At 51.1% G+C, this 26089-nt stretch overlaps 1 protein-coding gene across 4 annotated transcripts; it reads left to right on the top strand.

Moving 5' to 3' along the window:
• The first annotated feature begins 214 nt into the window (after window positions 1–214).
• Window positions 215–26089, top strand: DNAJC5 (DnaJ heat shock protein family (Hsp40) member C5). Of its 4 annotated transcripts, none has more exons than XR_013999731.1 (6): window positions 215–430; window positions 19668–19785; window positions 20422–20635; window positions 21464–21635; window positions 21722–21793; window positions 22091–25386. XR_013999731.1 is itself a non-coding variant. In XM_081149691.1 (5 exons), the coding sequence occupies exons 2-5, from the start codon at window positions 19679–19681 to the stop codon at window positions 22192–22194; spliced, it is 597 nt and encodes a 198-aa protein (XP_081005817.1). In that variant the 5' UTR covers window positions 220–430; window positions 19668–19678; the 3' UTR covers window positions 22195–26089. The 4 variants fall into 4 exon arrangements, 2 of the variants coding, with proteins under 2 accessions (XP_081005817.1, XP_081005818.1); XR_013999732.1 differs by lacking the exon at window positions 215–430 and adding an exon at window positions 947–1200; XM_081149691.1 differs by lacking the exon at window positions 21722–21793 and having other exon boundaries at window positions 220–430; window positions 22091–26089.

The raw sequence follows: 26089 nt of genomic DNA, 5'->3' as shown, positions 1-26089 counted from the left end.
CACCGCGGCCCGCCTGGGTGCCCCCGTGCCCGCGCCGGCGCCTCCGGCTCCCGGGCGAGCCCCGCCCACAGCTCCGGGGGCTCCGCCCGCGGCTGTCACTCGGACCCCGCCCCCGCGGGCGGGGCCTCTGCCGGCGCTCTGGGCGCACGCGCGGCCAACCCCGCCCGCGGCTGCGAACCGGCCGGGCCCACGTCCTTCCGGGGGCGCGCGCGCCGGAGCGGGTGCGGGTGCGTGCGTGAGCGTGCGCGCCCCCGCCGCCTCTGCCGGTGCCGCTCCCGCGCCCTCTGCCGCTGCCCCGTCGCCGCCGCCGCCTCTGCCCGGGGTCCCGGAGGCGCAGCCCCGGTGAGGAGCGCGTGCCGGCTGCCCAGCAGCGTACGGAGCGGAGCCGCGGGGCCGCGGAGCCGGCGGGCGGGCGAGGGCGCGCGGACAGGTGAGCTCGCGGCGGGCCCACGGGCCTCCCGCCAGGCCGGGCGGGCGGCGGGCGAGGGGGCGGCGGCGCGTGCTGGACGCCTGGGGGCGAGGGCCCGCGAGGGGTGTGGGCTCGGGGCGGGGGGCGGCTCGCGGCGAGGCGGGCCGCGTGTGTGCGGGGCACGGGGTGGGGGCCGGCGCGCCGCAGCCGGAAATGGCGGCGACCCTCCCTCGGGGCCGGGCCGGGCCGGGCCGGGGCGGGCGGGCGGGGGCGGAGCCTCCCGGAGGCTGGCTGCTGCGGCGGGGCCGGTGGCCGCCGCGGCGGGGAGAGGCCCCGGGCGGGCGGAAAGGCGTGCACGGCCCCGGCCCCACGCGTGCCTTTGTCGGGGTGGGTCCCGGGGCGCAGCGGGCGGGCGTCCACCCGCGGGGGCCGCGCTCGGGGGTCGCGGGCCGGGCGGAGCTTCCTGGTCGGTGCGGTCGCCCGGGCCCCGCCCTCCCCGGCCCGGCCCGGCCCGGCCCCCCCGGTCCTCCTGTGAGAGTCGCGCGGCTTCCTGTTCGTGCGTCGAGCGCGGAGTGCGGACCCCGTCCCGCGGCCTCGGCGACGCGTTCTCGGAATTCGTCGGTGTGTCGCGCGGGGAGAGGAAGCAGGAGTCTCGGTTTTGTTTCCGGCTTCGGGCCCAGACTGGCTCGGGGACGCGGCCCAGTGGCCGGCGCCTGCCGGGGCCCCGGAGCGCGTCGCGGCGGGAGGCGGCGCGGCCCGGTTCGGTCGCTTCCCGCTCGGGGCAGGCTGCGGTAAGTTTCGGACGGCACCTGTCACGGAGGCGCCGACTGAGGAGCCAGGGTGTCTGGGCCTCTGGAAACGGTGACTGAGTGGCTGTCCCTGCACCTGGGCCGGGGCCGGGGCCGCGCAGGCTCGGGGGCAGGCGGTGCAGCCGCGGGCCGTAGGGCCGGCGCTGCTCGGGCGTGCAGGTGGCTCTGCCTCCCGTCGGCCACCGTGGGTGGCACGGCGACCCGTGCTGCACTCTGAAGGAGTGTCGCAGGACCCCTTGGCCCCGGGCGCCGAGGGGCTGTGTGGAGCGCAGACTCGGCTTGTGGAGACGGCTCCAGCCTTGCTGAGGGACGCCTGCTGTGGAGCCCGTGTGGCCTCTGGATGGGAACCCCTGGGGAGGGTGCCCGTCAGGCCCCCCACGACCTGTCTCCTGCCACGGCCCGACTCACGTCTCGCCACCCCTGGGCCTCCTCGCCCTCTCTGAACAGTCACGTGCTCTGCCCGCAGGCCTGCTTCCTCCCTCTGCTCCCTGCGGCCAGCTTCCCGGACTTCCCCACAGCACTGACCTACTTCATAATATTGGTGACACTCGTGTTTTACTGTGAGGTAGGGTCTGTCGGGAGGGAGGCTGTTTGCTGCAGAGAGCAGTTGCTGGCAATAGTATGTGCCCAGTTAAATACTTGTTGAATGAGTGAAAGTGATGAACCAGTGACAGCTGTGTGATAGACATGATGACCTTGCCACCTGGGACTGAGCCCTTGGGGGTATGGGTTCTGAGGGAGGTCTGCGGCAAGTCCCCTGCCCTTTGGGAAAGGACAGCTACAAAGCAGATTGGAGAGGTACTTGGGATCACCTTGTAAGCCTTTCAACTTACTCGGCTTATAAACCTATTTCAAAGTAAAAAGGTTTTAAAATCAGACATGCATTTAGAAACTTGGTCTTTGGTCCGTGCCCCCCCCCCCCCACATAAAACAAAAACCTACGTGCTAGTCTTAATACTCGGTGACATTTATTGATTAAGTGGATGAGTGGAGTATTCTGAAGAGCTACGTGGAAGGGAGCTGTTCCCGAGACTCACTGCTGTGCTGCTGTGACAGCTTTGGGACTGAAGGACATGAGTCTTGTCTGGACTTTCACTGCATGCCCAGGTTCACTCACAGCAAGTGGATTTTCTTGTGTTTCAAAGGTGGCTGTCAGTGCACATGGACTGAATGGACACTGCTGGTTCTTAGCCGTTTTTGTCCTGGAGTTCCCCTCACTTGCAGAAGGAGGGTGCCACCGTGCTCTGGCATGCAGTACCCTGCAGACTAGTGCCTTGCTCACTCTCAGACCTGGACCTTGAGTTCAGGCCTCCAGTATGGGTTCCTTTTCTGACCACGCTGCAGAATCCCATAACAAACCACTCGTGGTGTGTCTCCAGAGCCCACGCTCCCATCTGCCCTGAGGTGCAGGTATTTGTTGAATGAATGACTTAAGTGCAGTGAGGCCGGGGGTTGTGATAAGGTAGAACTTTATCTGCAGTGCGAGTTTGCTTCTAAAGTCAGAGAGTAAGATGAGTGTGATGCACACAGGTACAGTGGCCCTTGGAAAATTCCTGGACTCTGTAGTCTGTGCAGGGTGTGGAGTGTGTAATGCCCTAGGCAGACTGTATCTCAGCCACAAAGGGTGAGGCCAGTGAGGAAACAGATGCCCGTGTTTTTTTCAAGGGACCTGTTGTTGCACAAGACGTAAAGAGGAGACTCTTAGGTCCTTGATGGTGCCCTCATGGGTCTCAGGTGCTCTCTGTACCACAGGTAAAACTACAGTCCTAAAATGAGGCTCATTCGTATCTTCTAATTAAATGGTCAGATCAGAGCGTTTGGGGCTGCAGATACCTCCTGCTCAGTCATAGTCCTCCTGTTTCATGTGTCAGTGGAGTCTGCATTAGGATTTCCTCCCTGACAGAGGACAAGGCTAGTGCTCCCATGATGGGCCCCATGGAGATGAGCGTACTTGCCCTGACTGAGGTTGGGGGAGTGCAGGAGGTGATAAATGGAAAGATACCTCATCAGCCGCTTCCTGAATATAAGTAACAAAGATGCTAAAAAACGATGACAGTTGTATCTTGTGAGAGGGAATTACTAGCCTCGCCTGTAGGTAATAACATCCCCTGAAGAGGATTAGCAGCTAGTCTGTTGGTCACCAAAGATTTAAGGATTAGATTACCAGACAGCCTTTAGTTTAGATTTAGTCTTCCCTTACTCTTCAGACTAATTTTGTTTGCCTAAGTTGTGCCAGTGAAATAGCATGTTCTGCCTCAGTTCTTGGTACCAGCAGACGAATAGATTTAAGTTTCTGCAGATAAAATTGTTTTAAATTCTTAGAGTTCTGCAAGCATATTGGTAGTTAACACTAAAATTGCAAAATGAAATATAACATCTCATTCTGAAGAGGGAGTATGGAGTGAGCCCCCAGTTGGGTGTCAACAAAAATGGCACGCACCCTAAGTACTTTCCTTTTCAGTAGTTTCTTTAATGTACCTGTGTACATTAAAGAGTCACTTAATTCCAGAGTCTTCTCCAGGTATCTACACAAATGGCTTTCAAAACTTAGCTCTGTGGCAGAAACCTTTGTATATTAAACAGATAATATTTTTAAATAACATGATATATTGTGAGTGATTGTGACTATTTCTCGAATATATGAGTGTAAAGGAACTTTACTTGTCCTCATGGGTTATTTTTAATTTTATTGTCCTTTTACCTTTTCTACATTGGACATGTGTCACCAGCAAACACGGTGGTTTACAGGGTGAAATGTACAGTCATGTGGTGTCTCCATTGCTGTGTTGGGAGAAATTCTGTGCCAATTGGTTATAAAGTTGCATTCTGGGAGTCAGAGGATTGGAATGCTGACCAGCGCCCTATCAGCTGTGCCCCACCCTGCTCCCGACGCGGGCCAGCCCCTTTCTTAGAGAGCTCTTCCTGCCATGTGCGCTGTTTTTCAGATGGGGTGCGGGGACATGTGTTATTGTGACACCAACAGAACCAAATCTCCTGTCTTATTCTAACCGTGGGGCTGAATTCAGATTTAGGGCCCAAGACCTCGGGCTCCCAGCAGATGGCCCCAGTTGTAATGGAGGAGACTCAGGGTTGGAGGTGCACAGCCCCCCTAGCTGCAGGCGTTGGGCAGGGGTGACCAGTGCCCCGCTGCACAGAGGGCGTGTGCCACTGACGGCCTTTACTCTTTTTTTTTAATCCTCACTGAAGGATAGTTTTTCCATTGCTTTCCAGGGAGAGTGGACGGGAGGGAGGGGGAGAGAGAAGCATCCATGTGAGAGACACATCAATTGGCTGCCTCCCACATGGGGCTGGGGATTCAGCCTGAGGTTTGTGCCCTTGGCTGTTATTGAACCTGGGACCCTTCCATCCACAGCCGATGCTCTAGCCATGGGGCCAGTCCAGCTAGGGCTGGCTTTTACTCTTTTACTTCTATTATTGGAAAGGATTAGCAGCGTAGCAAATGTTTGATTTCTAGATAGGCAACCCCATTTAATTTTTCTCTGTTAAATAGGAGTGTCTTTTATTGTGAGAGGGTTTCTCTAAGATAATTAAGGAAAAATGTTGGGTCAGAGAGTACAGACTTTATAATTTTTGCCATATACTACCAAGTTTATATCCTGTCAGCATGTCTTTTCCTCTTCACCCACATGGGATTTTAACACTTGATATTTTATATTTTGGTGCTCATTTAGTTACTGCTATAGGGTTTGATATTAAAATCTGGGACTTTTTCCCGGTTGCTGTAAATGTTGCTGTTTTCTTCAAAGTAAGAATTTAGATACATATTGGTAAAATAAAGAGTAATGAAACCTGAGATAAAATGACAATTTAATTACAAATAAAAAGTTTAGTTTAAATGGACTTGCTTAAATTTATGAAACCAGTCATCATCTCTTTTTTTAAATTAAAAAAGAAGTTGTGTTCTGGATAAAGATTTTTATTGGACTGTATTCATCTTATACTTTGAATCATGAGGCTCATCACAGGCAAAGTTAACACTTTTATAACATAAAATTTAATGGTTCAGTTTCATTTTGAGATGAAACTGGAAAGTCTACAGTTTAAGGATGACAGTTATCTGTGAAGTATTTCTTAACTAGTCCAAGTAAAGTTGCTCCCTGTTTGAAATAGTATGTTTCTCATGAAATTGCTGAGAGGATGCCTCACGTCCCCCAGGCATGGGTTACTCAGCGTGCATCAGCCAGAATCCCCAGGGCAGCCTTGCAAGGTGCCTGTTATCCAATTTTATAGACAAGGAAACTGAGAGTTACATATTACCTTAGTATAAAGGTGTGGTGTTGAAGAATACACACAAATAACCATCACACACATAAAAGTGACAACACACAGGATTTGCAGCTCTTAAAATGCTGGTGCAGTTTCCTCTGGCCTGGCATGCCTGGTCAGGTCTCCCTGATGGACTGGTACCAGCAGCATCCTCCCACATGCAGCTTTTCCTTTATAGGAACATCTGAGGGGGCTGTCTTGGCAGCTGTGGGCTGTGATGCAGATGTGTGGATGTCAGGGGCCTGCTCCCGATATGCTCTAGTTTGGGGAAATATGCAAACCTTCACAAGAGCCTGTGATGTGCACTTTTTACTTGTGGCATTTCTTTTTTTTTTTTTTTAATATATCTTTATTGATTTCAGAGAGAGGAAAGGAGAGGGAGAGGGAGAGAGAGAGAGAGATTAACATCAATGATGAAAGTCATTGATTGGCTGCCTCCTGCAAGCCCCCTACTGGGGATCGAGCCCACAACCTGGGCATGTGCCCTGACCCGGAAATGAACCCGATCGCCTGGATCCTAGGCCAATGCTCAACCGCCGAGCCACGCCTAGCCGGGCTACTTGTGGCATTTCTTAACCTGGTCGATCACCTCCTATGTGCACCGCAACTGGGGATTGAACCCACAACCTAAGTGTGTACCCTGACCAGGAATCAAACCGGCAACCTTATTGGTATATGGGATGATACTCTAACCAGCTGAACCACCTGGCTGGGGCATATGCATATTTTTTTATTTAAAAATAAGTAAAGGGGTAGTAAAGTACATATTAAGATAAAGCTTAATGTACAAGAAGGTAAGATCTGTGCTCAGGGCTGGGAAGAATTAGCCATTTGTACAACGGTTACTGAGAGTCAGTCAGATTGTACAGTGCTTGGGAGTCAGACTTGGATGTGAATCGCAACCCTACCAATCCCCAGCACTGAGGCCCGGAGCAGATCACTCAGTGTGTCTTCTCATCTGTCAGTTGGAGATCTTAGTCATAGTAGCTGGTGCTTAAGCACTTTACACAGGCTGGCTCACAGGCACACTGTGGGAGACTGTTTCTGTCCATATTGGACAGAGGAGACGACAGTGAGGTGTTTGGTAGTTCCCCGGGTCACCAAGCCCGTCAGTGGCACCGCCAGATTCCAGGTACCCACCGGACTGGGTACCTATCGAGCTGACTTCTTGGGAGAGTTCCCTGGGGTTCAGAGCATGTGTGATGCCTGCACACAGTGAACTCCTTAAATTGTAGCTGCTGTGTCAGTAAAATTGCAGCAGTAATGACAAGCTGTGTCACAGCTGTACTGCCTTTCCATTTCAAGGTGTGTGCATGTGTTTTTTAAAAAATATGTTTTTGATTTTAGAGAGAGGAAGGGAGAGAAAGAGAGAAACATTGATCGGCTGCCTTCTGCCCTCCCCCCATTGGGGATCAAGCCAGGAATGTGCTGGTGACCTCTTGGTACACAGGACAGCACTCAGCCAGCTGAGCCACACCAGCAGGGCTATGCATGCGTTTTGACACTCACTGCCTCTGACATCAAGCAGCTCTCACAGATTGCCTGTCAGAGTGTGATTGGTGCACCTTGCACTTGGTTTCAGACCAGATTTGGTGAAACAGTTTGATTCTTTTTTTTTTTTTTAATATCTTTATTGATTTCAGAGAGAGGAAGGGAGAAGAGAGAAACATCAATCTTGAGAGAGTAGTCATTGATCGGCAGCCTCCTGCATGCCCCTGACTGGGGATCGAACCGCCATCTCCTGGATCATAGGTTGATCAGTGCTCAACTGCTGAGCCCGCCCGGCCGGGCAACAGTTTGATGCTTATCATGGTTGTGGGGAGACAGTCACCATGTGGGAAGCACTACAGCCATCTGCCTGGGGACCAGGGAGTCACAGTGCGGGGACATCTGCTGTTTCCAACAGGTGCGTTTCGAGGTGTGTACCTGTTACAGATGCAGAAGACATCGTGGCCTCAACTCTGGCATTTTATGAACTCTGGACTCAGCCCTGTTGGCCCATGTAGTCCCCTTGGTGGGGGCGGAGCTGTAGTCAGCATGGTGGGTCATTGACTGTCAGCGTCACCATGAACTGCTCTGGGCCTGGGGCTCTCCCAGAACGTTTGAGTAGGCGTCTTAGCCTACACTGTCCCCAACTGAGTGACTGTGAGACCGCCAGTCTGATTGCAGCCATAATACTTCACGTGTGAATGTCGAGAACATTTTTCCTGGTAGCGTTCACGAGAGTGGACCCTGCACTTGGTTGTCTATCACTTTGTGCCCTTTCCTTCATGACAGTCCCTCAGGGTCTCCGGGTCTGCCTGCTGGTCCTCTGTCCCCTTGGTAGAGAGCCTGGGAACAGCAGGTGCCTGCCCGTGTTGAAAAGTACCTGGGATCCTGCCCTGGCCAGGTGGCTCAGTGGATTGAGAATCATCACATGCACCAAACAGTTGCCAGTGATTCTGGTCAGGGCATGTGCCCAGGTTGCAGGTTCGATCCCCAGTTGGGGGCATGCAGGAGGCAGCCGATTGATGTTGTGCTCTCACATCAATGTTTCTCTTTCCCTCTTCCCTTCCTCTGTCTCTAAAAATCAGTAAGAAATCTTTAAAAATAAAAAAAGAAAAGAAAAATACTTTAATGTCCTGAGATGTTAGGTCTTGTGAGGTTAGAGCACCAACCACCAAAAGGCCCTAATGCTCATTTGCTTTTTTGAGAAACACTGTCTTCCACTGTCTGGTTTCGTGTTTGGACTTGGTAATAAGTTAAGGTTTTCTGGAAATCATGGTCATGGTGGTGGTTGTCCTAGAACCTCCCTTTCTCGTGTAGTGCACAGGTGAGTCCTTACTGGCTTCAGTGCCCTGCTGGTGGAAATGTCCTGCATGTGTCGTCTGTGTTGTGGGGTGAGGGTTCTAGCTCGTTAGGGTCTCTTTACAGGGATCAGACCTCATTTGTGTCATTGATTCGCTTCCCTGCTATTGACACCTCAGATGACAGGCAGGGAGGCAGGACTGGGGAATGGGCACTGCTCTGGTTCAGAGATGACCACTTCTCCGATTTAAATACATATCTATACTTATTTTGCTCAACTTCCTGCCTCTTTTCTTTTGACTTATTGCACCCTAGGCATCAATTTACTAAACAAAATCCTTGTTTGGTTTCTGGATATAAGTCACTACTACTGATAAAATTAATTCAACAAACATTTACCAAGTGCTCTCCATGGACTTGGGGCACTGGCTCAGTTCACAGTTTTGTCAGGAGCAATTTTACAGTTTAGGAATCCAGGTTCTGGGTGGCGGTGGGGCCTAGCATCAAGGCATTTCTCTTCCTCAGGTGTCTGCTGCGGCCCTCAGCCCTCAGCCCTTGGTGGTCAGGCTCCATGCTCCCTGTTAACCTTGTGAGTCAGGAGGGCAGGCTTTTACTTGAGGATACAGGACACTCTTTGTGACCGAGCACAGTGCTGTTCTTTGGTAGGTGTGCTCCTTGGCCTGGGATTTAGGTTCATTGCCTCTCTTGCACTTTGAAGATTGGGGGGAGGTTGTCCTTAAAGAAGTGATCCCTTTTACCCTTTTTTAAAAAAATGTGTATTTTTAAATATATTTTCATTGCCCTGGCTGGTTTGGCTCAGTAGTTAGAGTGTCAGCCTGCCGACTGAAGGATCCTGGGTTCGATTCTGGCCAAGGGCGTGTACCTTGGTTGCAGGCTCGATTCCCCAGCCCTGGTCAGGGTGTGTGCAGGAGGCAACCAGTCGACGTGAATCTCTCACATCGATGTTTCTCTCTTCCTCCCTTCCACACTCTCTGAAAAGCAATGGAAAAATGTCCTCAGGTGAAGATTAAAAAATATATATATATTTACATGCTTATTGATTTCAGAGAGGGGAAGGGAGAGGGAGAAAGAAACGTAAGTGATGAGAGAGTCATTGATCGGCTGCCTCCTGCACGGCCTCTGCTGGGGATGGAGCCTGCAACCCTGTCCCTGACCGGGAATCAAACCAGTGACCTCTTGATTCATGGGTCAGTACTCACCCGCTCAGTCATTCCGACCTGGCTCTTCCTCTGTTTTAAGGCTGTCACTGTAGCTTTTTTTCCTCAGAGTTAAGGAGGAAAGGTGAAATATTTGGGGGTTCCTATATTTCCAGTGATTTTAGGAATCATTTACATTTGAAATTCATTTGACGTTAGGAATAAAGGTAACAGGTGACTGTGACACACAGTGTCCTCTTTCATGCCATCCACATTTGTTGACTGGGTGATAACTTTGTTAGATACATCTGTGGAGTTAATTGGTGGCCAGTTCCTTCTGATCCACAGTGTGTTATTTTTTTATTTTGAAATAAATAGTAAATTCAGAGTTATACATTCAAGCTGGTAGTTTTCCGAGCCTTTTCTCTGTGCTGTGAGTCTGTCCCTGGCACTGGTGTTAGCTGGCCCCCTTCCTGACATAGGTGCTCCAGACCCACCTGCTTCTTTAGTGCTCTTTGGCTGTGGAGTCTTATAAGTTCATCTTGGATTTTAAATGAAGATTTCTCCAAGGACTAGACATAGCTGTCTTGAGACACTGGTTGTATTTTTGTTTTTAACAGAGTTTTCCTTCTATAGGGTTGGGTCCATGGGGGGTGGGGCTGAGCAGCAGTTTCTTCCCCAGAGGGGTTTGCTGGTGGTCACTGTGTGTCATGTGCCACTGTTTCCTGACTCGTCACCTAACAAGTCACCTTTTTCCCCCTGTCCTGGCATAACTGCCTTGGTCTCTGTGGGACTTGGTCATGCCCCATCAGCAGTACAGTCGTTTCTGACTTGAGTATGTCGGTGTTTGTTCCTCCCTCCGTGTCTCATCTATCCTTTCCCTTTGTGCCAGTGAGGCAGAGACATGGACATTGTGTTTTGTCCATAAGCTTGAACTTACTTGTCTATGAGTTTATTGCTGAAAATCCATGGAATTCTACATTACTTCCACTTGTAGAAACAGTGTGGATTCTAGACCAGGGTCCCTGCTCCCAGTACATTTCCTTCCCCCGCCTGTCCAGCCACATCCCTGGATGACCCATAGCAGCTGGGAGGCTGAAGGTGGGCATGGTGGCCCTGGGGGCCTCTGCATCTTGGAGCAGTGTCCCCAAGAAACAGTGAGGAACCCTAGTGTGGCCTTCATGCTGCTTCATGTCTCCACTGCTGGCTGGCATCACCCAGACTTCAGGGCATAGAGCCTGGCCTCGGGGGTGTTTGTATTACCAGTTGTTTTAAGTAGTGTTATTTAATGATGTTTATAGAAATACCAAGGAATTTGTAGCTTTTGTAAAAATTTTTAAGACTACTTCAGATAACTTCAGAGATTTTGAATGAAATATGCTAAGAATGGGACAGAATACAGTTGACCCTGGAACAACGTGGGGGTTAGGGATGCTGACCTCCTGCACAATGGAAAATCCCCCACAACTGCAGTCAACCCTCTGCAGGGAGGACTTCCAGCTGCAGCGTTGACCTTGAACAACACGGGTTGGAACTTTGCAGGTCTGTTGAAAACCCCATGCACTTTGAACCATGTTGTTCATGGTCAATGGTTAGGTGTCTGCAGTGAGCTGGGGGCACACGGGGCTCCTGGGACTTGGGCGCTGGGCTGGCTCATGACCAGACTAACTCCAGGTGAAGCTGACCACCTCTGGGTGACAAAACTTTAGAAGAAAGTATAGGACAGCTTACTTATTATTATTTTAAAATATGTTTTTATTGATTTCAGAGAGCGGAAGGGAGAGAGAGAGAAGCATCGATGATGAGACAGTCTTTGATCAGCTGCCTCCACCAGACATGTTCTCTGACCTGGAATCGAAACATGACCTTTTGGGTCAGAGGTCGACACTCAGCTGCTGAGCCATGCAAGGCTGGGCTAAGACAGTTTACTTTACCTTGGGATTGAGAAGAATTTACTGAACAAAAAGGAAGGAGGGGAGAAGTGGATAAGTTCCCAAAGATTCTGTGTATTCAGTTACATGGACACTTAAGAACCTGTGAGGGTGCGGCTGTGTGTGGCAGCTAGCACACCAGAGCCATGCGCCTAAAATGGCTATGATGGGAAATCTGTTTTTTACCACAATAGAAAAAATTAAGATTTGCATTCATCAAAAGACACCATAATAAGAGGAAAGAACTATGAATTAAAATATTTGTGGCATTTATGATCAGTGAAGGATTGGTGTCCTAGACACATGGCCAGCCCCCCAGTGGCCAGCAGGTGCCACCCACAGGCTGCCAGAGCACTTAAGCTCAGCAGTGCTTGGGGGTTGTGGACCCGGGAGGCTGGGCAGAACCTCATTGTGGAGGTGCAGTGCGGGAGCAGGCAACAGCTGGCATCCTTGGCATGTCAAGCCTGCCAGGGACCCTGGAGTTCTGCAGGTAGTTCCACACCCTGCATCATTCCTCCTGAACTGTTTGTGGTGAAGGAGTGGGTTTTTGTATTTAATTTCCAGTGTCACAGATTGGTGATACTTTTGCAAACGGCAGTGAAAATGACTAACTAGAAAAATAAGTCATAAACAAAACATAAAATACAAGCCCAGATTCTTTCTTCTCTTTTACTTTTCAGTTAACATTCAGGAAAACTGACTTTTTTCATGTACAGTCTGAGATTTGTGTAACCATCACCCTGCTGGGGATATGGGCCATCCCCTAACCTGGCACTCACTGTCCTGTGTCGGCAGTTTGTCCTTTCCAGAGACTCACCTTGTGCTTGGCATGGTGTCTTGAGAGTCGCCAGGTTAGTGGGGATGGCTGTGTCCCTTGTCCTGTGTTACCTCCCACTGTCCACAGGACACATCTGTTGTTTCTGGGTCTGATAGTTAAACACATTTGCCAACAGGTTTTCTGTGTGAACACTATTTCCTTGTCTCCTGGGTAAATGCTTAGGAGTGGGATTGCTGGGTCGTGTGATGAGTCTATTTTTTACTTTATAAGGAACTTTAAGACTCTTCCAGATTGGCTGCCCCATTCTGCATCCCCCCACGGCCTGAGGTTGTGGGCACGGTTCACCCTCATCAGCTCTTGGTGTTGCTGGCCATGGTTTTTTTAAGCTGTTCTAATAGGTGTGTGGTGGTATCTCATTGTAGTTTGTTGTTTTTTTAAAAAGTATGTTTTTATTGATTTCAGAGAGAGGAAGGAAGAGGAGGAGAGAGAGAGGAACATCAGTGATGAGAGAGTCATTGATCATCTGCCTCCGCACACCTCCTACTCGGGATGCGGCCCACAAACCAGGCATGTGCCCTGACTGGGAATTGGACTGGCAACCTTTAGGTGCACGGACTACGTCCAGTCAACTGAGCCACACTGACCAGGGCTGTTTTCTAGTTTTTAAATTGAAGGGTGGGATCATGGTGTTTACTTTATCACTATGCATCATCTAACTTACTCCATTCCTTCCTTTGTGTAAAGTTACATAATGAAATACTTAGGACAGAAACAGCCTTTCTTCCTTTTAAGATAGTTTCGTATCTGTTCTTCGGAAGTTAGCACATGATTTTTTCCCCCCAACAGTAGGTGGAATTCAACAGCAATTCATTTTATAAAACATTGCTGCGTGCTTAGATGACACACAAACACAGGAGTCAGAATGCATAGTGTTCCATGGTGGTCTTTATGTCTTTGAGGGGGCATAGACATTGCCTACAGGACAGGGATGTTGTCTGTTCTGCTTATTTTGTTCGCTGCCAGATCCCAGCTTTGAGGACAGCGTGGTTCATGGCAGATGCCTCACAAACGTTTGTTGAACAAACTAATGTCACAGACATATGCCCGAGGGCCCAGCCTCTCCTTGTAAGGCAGCGGGCTCTGCTGGTTGCCCAGGGCAGGGCCCAGAGGTCTAGGCAGGAGGGAGCTGGGAGGTTGGGAGCCTCTGCCCTGGAGGGGTTGGTCCTGTCAACTTGAACCCAGGGCCTCAGTGCTGGGAGAGGCTGCCGTGGCCTGTGATATGATGCTGCAGCCAGGGGTGTCGGGGAGGCACCCGAGTGGGGTGGTGATGGGAGCAGAGCTGAGCCTCGGCCCCCTGGCAGCAGCTTGGGAGGACAGACGGAGGTGAGCCGGTGTCTTCCAGAAACCTTCCTCTCCCCAGATCCCTGCTCCTGTGTCTGCCTGGCTCTTGGTAGGCCTCCTGCTCTTTGTAGCAGCCGCACCAGGACACACTGCAGACACATGTAGGTGTGCTGTGTTTGTTCTTAAAGATGCAGTGTTACCAAAAATCCAGCCTAAAGACCGGGTTAAGCCCTCCTGGAACAAGGACTGGGAATAAACCTGTGATGTGTAGTTCGGGTGGACATGGCTGCTCCCAGACCTTGACCTGGGACTCAGAATATGGCTTTGAAATTAAATTAAAACAAAATGGTGAGGTACTGCTTCACACAGCAGGTGGGCCCTGGCCGGGGGCTCAGTGGATTGGAGCGCCATCCCCTATACCCAAAGGTTGAGGGTTCGATTTCTGGTCACGGCGTATGCCCAGGGTGTGGTCCCCGGTCCGGGCATGTATGGAAGACAACAAATTGATGTTTCTCTCTCTCCCTTTCTCACTCTCAGATCAGTCGATAAAAATTTTTTAAGAACCTCACAGAACTTTCTCCTCCACTGTTGTCTCCTCTTTGCCAACGTCACCTTCACGCGCAGTGAAACAAGATCCTCTCATTTGTGGGTTAAATCTGTCTTTTGGTTACAAGACAGGTTCCCGATGAACATGAAGCTTAAACGTGCACATCATCTCTAACTAGATCTGGCTTGAAATGTGTGTGAAAATAGTGTAAAAATTTAAATTTAGTAATTTCTGTCCTGGACAACATTTGTTTCATCTTCTGACTCAAAATATGAAACTCCAGTTTGAATAATGTTTGTAGCAGCTACTTTTATTCATGGTTACAGACATCACAGGAGCGGGTGGATGTGGCTGTGCCCAGTGAAGGTTTGTAGCAGTGGCAGCCTGTTCTAGAAGACTGGAGAATTTTATGCCTCCCTTGATTTTCTTGTATGTAATTGGCTTCGAAAACAAATACCCTAATACAACAGCTGCTCCCTTTTGTTTTTAATTAACTTTTTTTTTAATCCTCACCTGAGGATATTTTTTCCATTGTTTTTTCAGAGAGAGTGGAAGGGAGAGAGAGAAAAAAACATCTATGTGAGAGAGACATCGATTGGTTGCCTCCTGCATGTGCCAGACTGGGGTCAGGAATCAAGCCTGTAGCCGAGGTATGTGCCCTTGGCCGGAATTGAACCTGGGACCCTTCAAGTCTGCAGGCCAGTGCTCTAACCACTGAGCAACATTGGCCAGGGCAACTTTTTTTGTTTTTTAAATCCTCACCAAGGACATTCTTTTATTTGTTTTGGAGGGAGAGAAACATGGATGTGAGAGTGAAACATCAATCGGTTGCCTCCCACATGTGCCCTGACCGAGAATTGAACCCTGGACCTTTTGGTGCATAGGACGACGCTCCGACCAACTGAGCCGCACTGGCCAGTGCAGCTGCTCCCTTTTAAAATGCAGGTAAAATTGGCATATAGTGAAATGCACAGGTCCTAACTGTCAAGTTCACTGAGTTTTGGTGCACGTGTGTACTTGTGAAATTAAGTCACAGACTACTTCTGTCACCCTAGAAGGTTCTCTTCACAGTAGATGGTTTTTCCTGTTCTTAGTCTTTGTATAAATGGAACATTCTGTGTCTGGCTCGTTTGTGTAACATTGAGTGTAGGATCACTCTACTCCATTGCTGTGTTGCTCTGTTGCCTTTTTATTGGAGAGTAGGGTCCCACATGGGACAAACTGGGCTTCTCCGTTCTCTGACAGCCCCACACATTCAGGTGATCTCACAGGTGCTGTTACTGAAGCCACCCTGCTGCAGACATCTGGAAGCACTGTGAGGCAGTGTCCTGGTACTGCTTGTTTTCTCAATGACAACTTTGTCATTTTATAAAATGAAACATGGATTTATTAAAAATTCAAACAATACAGCAAATCCTAGAAAAGAACATGATGTTAACACTCGAGCAGTGGTATAGAGCTAGGGAAAGAAGTGGTCTGCACAAAGAGGAAGTGTGTGAGCCTCTGGCCCCCTCTTCTTCCCAGAAACTACCAGACACCGTCTAGAGATATCCATGCAACGTTTTAAATAAAAGCATTTGCTTGAACTGGGCAAACAAATTTATATCGAGTTGATATGAAGAAATTGCTCCCTCCTCACAGCCAAACCTACACCCCTAATGAGGGAACAGGTTCAGGTTCAGACAGCGTCACTCACCCTGCTGGGTAGCGGGGGCTCTGCCTTCCCCCACTGCATCCTCTGTCCTTTTAGGTCGAGATGTTTATATTTGGATTGGGCGCCATCGTTCCTGCCTCTCTCCAGCCTGGTCCCTGCTTTTCCGGGGTTCAGCACCTGCCTGCAGACTCACCTCGGTTTCCATTTTAACTTCTTTGGTTTGTTTTTTCACTGGCTGGATTTGATCACCAAGTGGTTATCCTGGAAGCTCTTTGTTCCATCAGCTCTCACATCCACGTGAGCACTTGTCTGCTCCCCTGTCTGGGAGAACTTGCCTGGTTATAATATGATTGTGCCAGAAATGTTTGATGTTGCTCCCTGTGTGGGGCTGTTACAGATCTTGCTGCTTGAGTTCAGAGAGACAGAGGGCTGTCACCCTCAGTGATGAAGGGCAACAGCTTTGTTTTTAAACTCTGGGTTTGAGGAGATGTTTTTTCTTATTAAGTAAGTATTAGCCTTTAAAGTTTGGCAATTCATTGAAACTAAGAAAATTCTAAGGTTTTGAAAGTCTGTGATCTGTACCTATTAAGAAACAAGTAATGAACCGGAGTGACCAGCTCACCTAGTGACTGAGCTGGGTGTGGCTGGTTTTCCTTAGGGGGTTCTGCCTGGGACCAGGGGATTCAGAAACCCGGTGCCCTCGCTGACATCGGGAGGATTCTCTTTACGCAGATTAAGTAGCTGGCTACCTCTAGAGTTTTAGATGTAGTTAGTTGCTTTTATAGAGCAGATGTAAAAGTATTAATTATCAATGTTTTCCTGTGGATGGGGTCTAGCAGCCAAGTATTTAGCAGGCCCTGAGTAAGTGAGAATAAAATACATTTTGTCTCACTTGAGGTCTTCAGAACGGTTCCCGAAGACCAAACAGTGACATAGGGGTAGAGTTAAACTTGTGGGGCTGTGGTTCTCTGTGTGGGTTAAAATGGTCCAGTACTTAGTAGTGGAGAGTTGGCCAGAATACGCCATGTCAACATCAACCAAAATGCTGCATCTCACCGAGGGTCCCCTGACTCTGTGCTCGCCCAGCCATGCAGTGGATGTCCTTGTTTCCATCCACAGTGATGAAGGACACCCAGAGCCCTGCACTGACTTTCCCAGACTGGCCTTGGAATCATTGAATCCTGATCCCAACACATCGTCTCTCGCTGGAAGCAGACTTGTTTTATTTTCTGTGCTCAGGAAGGGACCAGGTGGCTTAGCTGGTGTCCCTAGGCCAAAAGGTCATGCCCTTCTGTTTAGTTCAGATCCCAACGTCCCCCCTCTGTGCTTCCGTCTCTTCAGCGGTGATATTGACATAGCACCTGCCTCATGAGGTGGCGGGGAGCCCTGACCCCTGGACTCAAGGCACCAGGCCGGTGGTCCAGGTGGACCCTGGAGGGAGTTGAGGGGCCCGGCACACCCTGGCTGGCTACCCCTGCTCCCTCCTGCTGTCTGTTGTTAGTGTCCTGTCACTTAACATTGGCATGTTGTGTTGTAATGAGGCCTGGGGAGGAGGCAGAGTGTGAGCAGCGCCTGGTCCCTGCCATGGGCCCCAGCCCCTCCACTCCCTCGAGCTTCCTCCTTGGCTTCCTTCCTCCACAGAGTGTCCTGTGGGGTGCAGAGAAGCCCTGTCCTCAGACACTGCATTGCATTCTTTTGACCTCAAACTGGTTGACAGTAGAATTCTAGGCTGGAAATCTTTCTCTCTCCACAGTTGGAACTTTTTGGTGTTGGAGTCTCAGTTTTCCTGGGGGTGTAGGTATGGCCTTGGCACTCAGGGGGGCCTTATTTTGCACACAAGTTTTGTCTCAGCTCTTGTTTGGCTATTTTCTTTCATCTTTAATTGCCTTTTTTCTCAGTTGGCTGTATTCTTTGCCTTTCGAATTCCTGCTAGACAGATTTTTTTGAGAGAGATTTGAAGCCTCCTTTTTAGGGGCATCACTGAAGCCCGCCTCGGTATTTCCTGCAAAGGCAGTTTCTTATTGTTTGCTGACTTCAGCTGTGAGGAAGGTAACTTAGTTGCTCACTAGTTTAGAAGGAGCCTTTCCCTGTGGCTGGTGATGTAGATCCGGCCTTCGCTGCTGATGGCAATACACCCTGTTGTCTCTACTTCAGACTTAATTCAATGGTCTAGACCAAGCAAGTAGCCTTGAGCTGGTCCAGAAATTTGCTGTTAATTGTCATTTTAATTGAGATCATTATGGATTCACATGTATTTGTAAGAAATAACACAGTCACTACCTTGTTTCCCAGAGTTTTTGCAAAACTAGTTTAGTATCACAACTAGGATACTGATGTAACTCAGATTTCCCCACTTTAACTTGACTGTGTGTGTGTTACTGCTGTAGTTTCTCACCTGTGTGGTTTGTGTGTCCACCTCTAGGGCCAAGATACTGAACACACCAACACCATAGGGCCCTGCTGCTGCCCCTTCGCACCTCTCCCCTCCATGTGAACCTCTGTGAGGCCTATGTCATCTGTGCCTCCGCAGCTTTGTGTTTTGCTGAGTAAATGGTCCGTACTGGGTTCTGTGGTGGGTGTGCACCAGTGTTCCTGAGCTTCCTGAGCCCTTTGTAATCCTGTCCGTCTGCCACGTCCAGGCAGCCGCCATCCGTCTCCCCTCTGGATGATGCCATGTGTGCGGGAGCTTCTTGTGCGGCCCTCACTGGCTCTCAGGCCTGGCCCTTTGCAAGACAGGGCTTGTGTGTCGGCCGTGGTGTTGTGTCTGTCAGCAGCATGTTCCCTTTATGCCAAGTGTTTCCCACTGCTTGAATAGACCCCTATTGTTCCTTCATTCACTTACTGATGGACATTTGGGTTGTTTCCAGAGTTTGGATGTTGTGAATAAAGCCATTGCGAACCTCTGTGTAAGTCCATGTGGGCATAGGTTTCATTATTGTAGGTAAGAGCCGTGGTGGGTGAGGTTTTTTGGGGCTTTTTAATTCTCATCTGAGGATATTTTTTCCATTGCTTTTCAGAGCGAGTGGACAGGGGAGGGGGGGGGAGAGAGAGAGAGAGAGAGATAGAGAGATAGATAGATAGATAAATAGATAGATAGATAGATAGATAGATAGATAGATAGATAGATAGATAGATAGATAGATATGTGAGAGAGACACATTGATTGGTTGCCTCCTGCATGCGCCCTGGCCCCATTGAGCCTGCAACTCAGTGATACGTCCCCCTGGCCAGAATCGAACCAGGGACCCTTCAGCCCGAGGGCCAGTGATCGAACCACTGCCAGACTGTCTGAGGGGTTGCACCATGTGCTCATGTGGCTTCGCATCCTCAGCAGTACTGGGTGTGCCCAGCGCTTTCTCACAGCTGTTTTAGTAGACGTGCAAGTGTCTTGTTCCTAAATGACTGGTGGACTTGAGTGTCTTTTCATGGGCTGTTGCGATTTCTAAAAAGTGTAGGTTCTGTAGATGTTGACATCTTGTAAGAATCAGTTAGGTTGTAGTGGTTGATAGTGTTCTTCAGATTGTTGGTTCCTGGGTTTTTTTTCTTTTGTTGTTCTGTCCATTTCAAAGAAAGGGGTGTTAGTATTAAGATTTTTGTGGCTGTGGAGTTTTCTGTCTCTCCCCTTAATTCTGTCTTCCTTTATTCTGATAGTTTTTTTAGTGTGTCTCTAGCAGAAGCATATAGTTGGGTCTTACATTTTTATCCACTCTGACAATCTCTTCACTTTTCTTTTAGTGTTTTAGCTATACCTCTCTGCATTTTTTTACTCAGAGGCTGCTCGAGGGGTTACAATAAATCCACTTAATTTTTACCGGTGACATGGGGTAGCTGTATTATAGCCCTCTGTATGCACGATTGAAAACTGCCCTTACCCTGGTGGGACCCCTGCCCACACTTCTGTGCTGTGGTTGAGTGCCGTGCCTGTACACTTTATACTTTCTGATTTTTCTTTGCATTTTTCTTGTAGACTAGCCTACCATGGCCGACCAGCGACAGCGCTCGCTCTCTACCTCTGGAGAATCGCTGTACCATGTCCTCGGTCTGGACAAGAACGCAACCTCAGACGACATTAAAAAGTCCTATCGGTAGGGGGCCACACTTCCAGGACCTTGTAGCTCGTGGGTGTGATTGGCAGCCACCAAGAACCACCGTGTATTTTTTTTTTTTAAGTTTTTCTTGGCCAACTTAGTATTTAACATTTTTGTATATGTAATGTGTTCCCTTATAGCTTAAAACTGTTACATTAATGTTTTCACAGACTGTCTACCCTGGAGTAGACAGGCCTGTGGGGAAGGAGATCTGACCTGCTGAGCAGGGGCTGTTGGACTTTGAATGAGTGACTCAGTTTCATGCAGTAGTGACAGGTAGTGACAGTGGGCTTGCCCTGCTGTAGCCTCCGGGCTGAACCTGAACTTAACCCTTAGGTGCGGTTTCATTGATGAAGTTGTGATTATTAAACACGCGGTAATGCCTTTATCAGACCCCTGCCTGTCACTGTGTGTAGCAAGTGCAGTTAACTGCTCAGACGCTAGAGGGCAGGGCAGCGTTTGCATCCGCACTGTGGAGAGTTGGAATTGATCGCAGAGGTTTCTCTTGACCTGACTTCCTGAATTCCGTGGTGAGGAGGCAAACGAGGGTAATGGGTACACGCTTCTTCCACTGGAGCCCCCATCCAGCAGGCGACGTGAAGCAGAAAGCCAAGAAATGGTTTTCGTTTGCAGGAAACTGGCCTTGAAATATCATCCAGACAAGAACCCCGATAACCCAGAGGCTGCAGAAAAGTTCAAGGAGATCAACAACGCGCACGCCATCCTCACGGACGCCACAAAGAGAAACATCTACGACAAGTACGGCTCGCTGGGGCTCTATGTGGCCGAGCAGTTTGGGGAGGAAAACGTGAACACCTACTTTGTGCTGTCCAGCTGGTGGGCCAAGGTGAGGGGCATGGAGCTGACCGGCGAGGTGGGCAGGGTGTTGGGTTCACTGGGTCCGCATGGTTGTGTGTTCTGCACGCCTGACAGTGCTGGCAAGCTGCCAGCCCCGCTTATCCCATGGGAGTGCAGGCAGAGTAGTCTGCCTGTCAACTTAACAATTTTCCTGAACTGCCCTAAGTTTTCAGAGAGAGAGATAGGAACTCATCATCATGAGCAGGGATGTCTTTTTTTTATTATTGATTTCAGAGAGAAGAAGGGAGAGGGAGAAAGAGGTGGAAACATCAATGATGAGAGTCATTGATCACCTGCCTCCTACATGCCCCCGATTGGGTGTGGAGCCCACAACCTGGGCATGTGCCCTGACCAGGAATCGAACCGCGATTTCCCGGATCCTAGGTTGATGCTCAACTGCTGAGCCACGACAGCTGAGCCACAGATATCTTTTTGTTATTGGAAGACTCATGTAAAATCTAACTTGAGACAATTTGGACGTATTTACTTGTTTTATTTTTTAACATTCTCCTTTATTCAAAGCCCCTGTCATGGGTAAGGACAAAGGATGTGGCTGATGCCAGGGTGCTGCACTGTCGGCAGCCCCATCACTGTTACCTGGGCAGCTCGCAGTCCTCCCTTTGTAAATTGTTACTCTTTACACACCTGGCCACTCTGTCTCTCCTGACCCCCGTGTCCTTTCTTACACACCTCCATCTGGAAGGGAATAGGAGCACTCTGTCTCTTCCTCTCACTGGGTGACTAGGGGTGTGGAGTGGGTGCCCTGAGGGGGTCCCTGGTCTTGAGCAGCTCCAGCCAGCACCTGCCTCGCCCCCAGGCCCTGTTTGTCTTCTGCGGGCTCCTCACCTGCTGCTACTGCTGCTGCTGCCTGTGCTGCTGCTTCAACTGCTGCTGCGGCAAGTGCAAGCCCAAGGCACCCGAGGGCGAGGAGACCGAGTTCTACGTGTCCCCCGAGGACCTGGAGGCACAGCTGCAGTCGGATGAGCGGGGTGAGTGCGCGCCCAGGGCCCAGCCTGGGTGCGTGGGGCGGCGCCAGAATGGGCCCTCAACCGTGTCAACCTGTCTTGTCAAACAGGAGGGCACTGACACGGTGCCGGGATGTTTGTGTGGCAGCTGGGCCCGTTGAGGTGTGAACGTGGACACGGAGGTAAAAGCAGACGCAGAGGGCTGTCCCCACCCGCCAGCTGCAGTAGCCGTAGTGCCCGGGGACCAAGTATGTGGGGCGGGCCGTGGGCTAGTGGTGGCCTGAGGTGACGAGGAACGTTGTGTGGGGGGAGGTCAGCAAATAGCCTCTCCCCTCCCAGCACTTGTCCTGCCACCTCTGACCCCAGCAGAGTGACCCGGCTACAGAGCATTGTCACAGGAAGACGTGTTGATGGGGCTCACTGTGCACTCGTGAGGCCACCGTCCTTGTGTGCTGAACACGCATGTGATTGCTTTTCAGAGGCCACAGACACGCCGATTGTCATACAGCCAGCATCCGCCACAGAGACCACCCAGCTCACGGCCGACTCTCACCCCAGCTACCACACCGACGGGTTCAATTAAGTTCAGGAGAAGCTGTGATTTGCGGATCAATCAGCACCTGGCCACTTCAACCTTAGAATCATGAACTGTAGTCACAGAGGTGGGAAGGGAGCCGTTCTGGCTGTGGGAAGGGGCTCCTCCTGCCTCTGTGCCCGCCTGCTCACCAACCCCTGACACGTGAAGTGCGTAGCATGCAGTATTTAAAGCAGTTTAGCTACGGTCGCCGTCTTCTGTTTTTCCCTTTTCTAATAGCATGTGTGGGGTTCTGTTCTATGTCTGTCTGTGCTGTGGGCGTGCTGCGGTGTGACCGTGTGGACTGAGGGCGGTGCCGCCTGGGGCCCTCTGTCAGGTCTCTGCAGTGAGCTGGCCACTTTGCCTGGTGTCCCCAGCAGGCAAGAGGGGCCGCTCTCTCCCCCTGTGCTCCTGGGCTGGGCAGATGCTGCCTGTGGAGCTATGGGGTCTCGTCCGTCAGGATGGCCACAGGCAGGGCCTCTCAGCACTGTCATGTCCCCATGGTGTTGGTGGCAAGGGCAGGAGCACAGATTCTGTTCATCTTGTATGCGTGGCCTTGTGATGGGGCTTTTCTGAGGGTGTGTCGCAGGGACTGTGGGAGGCTCCTGAGACCACCTTTTTCTGTGTCTAGCCTGAGCCCCCTGTGCCACCAGCTGGCATGACAGCCACAACCTGGCAGTCTCCCCTCTCCCTTCTCTGCATCTCCCTCCACATTCCTCCAGGCCTTGTGCCTCTTCATAACTGTCTTTAGACATCTGAGCACCACAGTGGTGGCAGCAGCAGCCCAGTTGGTCACAGTCAGACTGAGAGTCCAGGCTGTGGTGGCGCCTTGCTGCCCAGCTTCCTCTGCTTCCAGAGCCCCGTCCACCCTCTTTCTTCAGCTCCTCCCTGGCCAGAGCTAGAGACATCAGGGCCCTGGGGAAGGACCCACTGGATCAAAAGCACACTCTGGTCTGGGAGGCCTGGGCCCCAGGGAGCCCTTTGCTTGCTAATCAGCAGCCAGACTGGGAGCCCTTCATTGCTGTCTCTGCTGTCTTGGGTAGAGCCTTTTGTGAACTGCTGGGAGTTGGTCCTTCTTGTCTGTCCCAGACCTTGTGGGTGGTACCCTCTGCTGCAGGGGTTGAGGAAACGTGGGTTACCATGTGCCCTGAAGCAGACTCCCTGTGGCCCTGCACCCAGCCTCTGGAGGCCCAAGTGGGCCTGGTTTCTGCAGGATGAATGTAATAGCTGCTGCTCCGCTGCATATCCATGAACTTCCAGGAGAGTGAAGGACAAGTGGAGAGGGCTGGGCGATGTGGTTCCCTGGCTCAGACAAACCAGAATGAGTTTCTGAGGCCACTGTCGTCTCCCCCCCACACACACACACACACACACACAGCCCTTGCTGCCCCCAGGCTGTGCCAACGGCAGGTCATGCTGGCTGGGAGGGACAGCAGTATCAGGCTAGAGCTGGTGCACGACAGCCGGGCGGGTCTGGCAGAACCCTCAGTGTCAGGGCCCCTCCTTGCTGGCCCTCCTGCAGGCCAGCCCTGGGACCTGGCCACTGTTTGGTCCTGTATTTTTTTTTCACTCATTGTAGTGATCATGAGACGTTCGGTCAGAGGGCATCTGCACTCTGATGTTAAGGTAGAACTAATTTGCTGAAACCAGGCCTCTCCTAAAAGGATAAGAAACTCATTGTTTGACCCACCTGGACCGAGGGTGGAGCAGAGAACAGTGCTGACCCGAGTTCTGTAGCCTCAGGATTTGTCCTGTGTTGCAGGCCACCGTCCGCCTTGGGATGCTCCTGGAAGTAACTTAGGAAATGAGTTGCTTTTCCCCAGAATGACCAAGAGCCCAGTTTAAATCACCCAGCCAGGCCTGGCATGTGTCAGTGCGTCCCTGTAGGTGTCTGCCAGTTACAGCATCTTGTTGATCTTTTTCTAGAGACATGAAGCCCCCTGGGGAGCATGGGAAAGACGGGCAGGTCTTTGCAGAATTTGTTAAAACTAGATGGGTTGTGATGGTGGTGGGGACTGCCTGTGCCTGACCTGAGGGCAGGACCCCTCCAGAGTTTACTGTGGTTGCTTCCAGGCCTCGGCTTCATTCAAGACAGGTCCCGGTGTGCTTCCCTCTTCCTGTGTGGTCTGTTTCCCTGGTGAGCAGAGTTGTTGAGTCTGTAGAGGCACCCCATTTACGTGCTAAGTGGGGGGGCGACCCTGTGCCTTACTCCAGGGCCACCCAGAGCTGGGGCCATGTGTGGCCAGTGCTGGTATCAGATGGCAGCAAGTACATGTGTCCCAGGGGTGTTGCGCACAAGCAACCCCGTCCATTCTGCCAAGGGCAGGGCTGGCTGGCTGGGTAGCCAGAGAAGTGGGAGCCCCGAGGATCTGGCAGCACTGACATGACCTGTGGGAAGCTTGCGCCAGGCACTGGCAGGTGTCCGACCGAAGCTGCTGGTGTGTAGGTTTCTGTCCCGCTCAGTGAGGTGTCTCGTCTCGTCTCGTCTCCCTTTTGGCTTTATCATCTTTTCAAACTGCTTTAGATGTTACCACTCAGTGTGTGAGCCTTCCTCGCTGTCCGATCAGTCAGCGCAGCCGCACCCGCTGGGACCTGTTAGAGGAAGCATACAGAAGTGGCTGTGGTTGGGGCAGACGGCATCTCCATGCTGTCGGCCACTGGGCTTCTTCACCAGGCTCCTGCTCGGGGTCAGGCCCTGCTAGGACCACCCTCCGTTCTAACGTGGGCAATCTGTGCCAGATGAGCTGAGGCCTGAGGAGCCCACACTGGTGCTGCCGGCAGTCTGGCGAGATGCTCCACCTCCTCCACACCAGGCTCTCGGGAGGGGCCTGGGCAGACGGGGGTGGGGTGGGGGTCTGTCTGTCCTTCCCATGCTCTCAGCACGTCCTTCTAGGGGCTGGTGTGACAGGTGTAAAACAAGTGACTGATCTTATTCCTTTCTCGTGTTCTGAGCCATGAACCCAGGTGACACAGGACTGGCCTGTTTGTTCGTTCCTTTGGTTGTGACTCTTCCTCCTGTGAAATTGGCGAAGCTACATGTTCACCGTCCTGACTGGCACGTTGGCACTGTCTGGGCTGCAGGTGTGGGCAGTGGGGGTGTCTCCATGTGTACATATGTGTATATGTATATATCATGTAGCAGGTGTGATTGCTGCTGTTCAGTGGCAAAGCAGCAAGTACAATAAAAGTTGGCTTCAAAGCAGCGTCTGTTTCTTGGCGAGTCGGGGCAGGAGGAGGGTCCCAGGAGCTCCTTTGCTGGGTGCACAGGAGATGCCACTGACACTGCCATGTACCCCGAGTTTGTGTGGATGGCTGGCGTGGCACCTGAGCACACTGGGGGGGCCATTGTCAGCTTCTCCAGGGTAGGGTGCCCATCCCTGGGGGCCCTCCCATCACAATCACCTTAACTACAGGTGAGTGTCCCTGTGTGACATTTGGGAGGTGGTAGAAACCCTTTCCACTTTGGAACATTTAAAACCAACTTTCTAAGCATCAAATACAATCAGTGACCAAAATGCATTCTACACAGTCTCTGCTGGGATCACAGGTCAGCCTGGGGGGTCGTGGGGAGGGGCAGTGCTCCAGGAAGGGCAGGCACACCTTTGTAGGTTTTGTTTCCCTGGAAAATAGGTTCGTTTCATACTAAATGAGGGGAGGCACTTTGTACTGAAATATATTTATGTTGTTTTTTAAAACTAAGTGCGACGCATGGAAGGCATTGTCCACACTGGTCTTGTCCTGTGAGTGGACCTGGTGGAGCTGGGTGCCTTGGGCCCTGACTCCCACGTGCACACCTGAGGGCCAGGCTGCAGGGTTATGATGGTTTCCCACGGTGATCTCCATCTTGTATGTCTGAATGTTGACCTAAAATAAAGATAACTTGTAAAATAAATGTTTTCACTGC

The sequence above is a fragment of the Miniopterus schreibersii genome (assembly GCF_964146895.1).
Source record: "Miniopterus schreibersii genome assembly, chromosome: 10".
NCBI classification, from domain to species: Eukaryota; Metazoa; Chordata; class Mammalia; order Chiroptera; family Miniopteridae; genus Miniopterus; species Miniopterus schreibersii.
The sequence above is the reverse complement of the archived record's forward strand: the minus strand, read 5'-3'. Positions and strand labels throughout refer to the sequence as shown.

Bases quoted from the DNA above. Each gene is read 5' to 3' on its own strand.
- DNAJC5 (XM_081149691.1), top strand. From the start codon at position 19,679: ATGGCCGACCAGCGACAGCGCTCGCTCTCTACCTCTGGAGAATCGCTG. The intron at 19,786-20,421 runs GTAGGGGGCCAC...TTTCGTTTGCAG, and splicing joins GACATTAAAAAGTCCTATCG to GAAACTGGCCTTGAAATATC. The intron at 20,636-21,463 runs GTGAGGGGCATG...CCTCGCCCCCAG, and splicing joins TGTCCAGCTGGTGGGCCAAG to GCCCTGTTTGTCTTCTGCGG.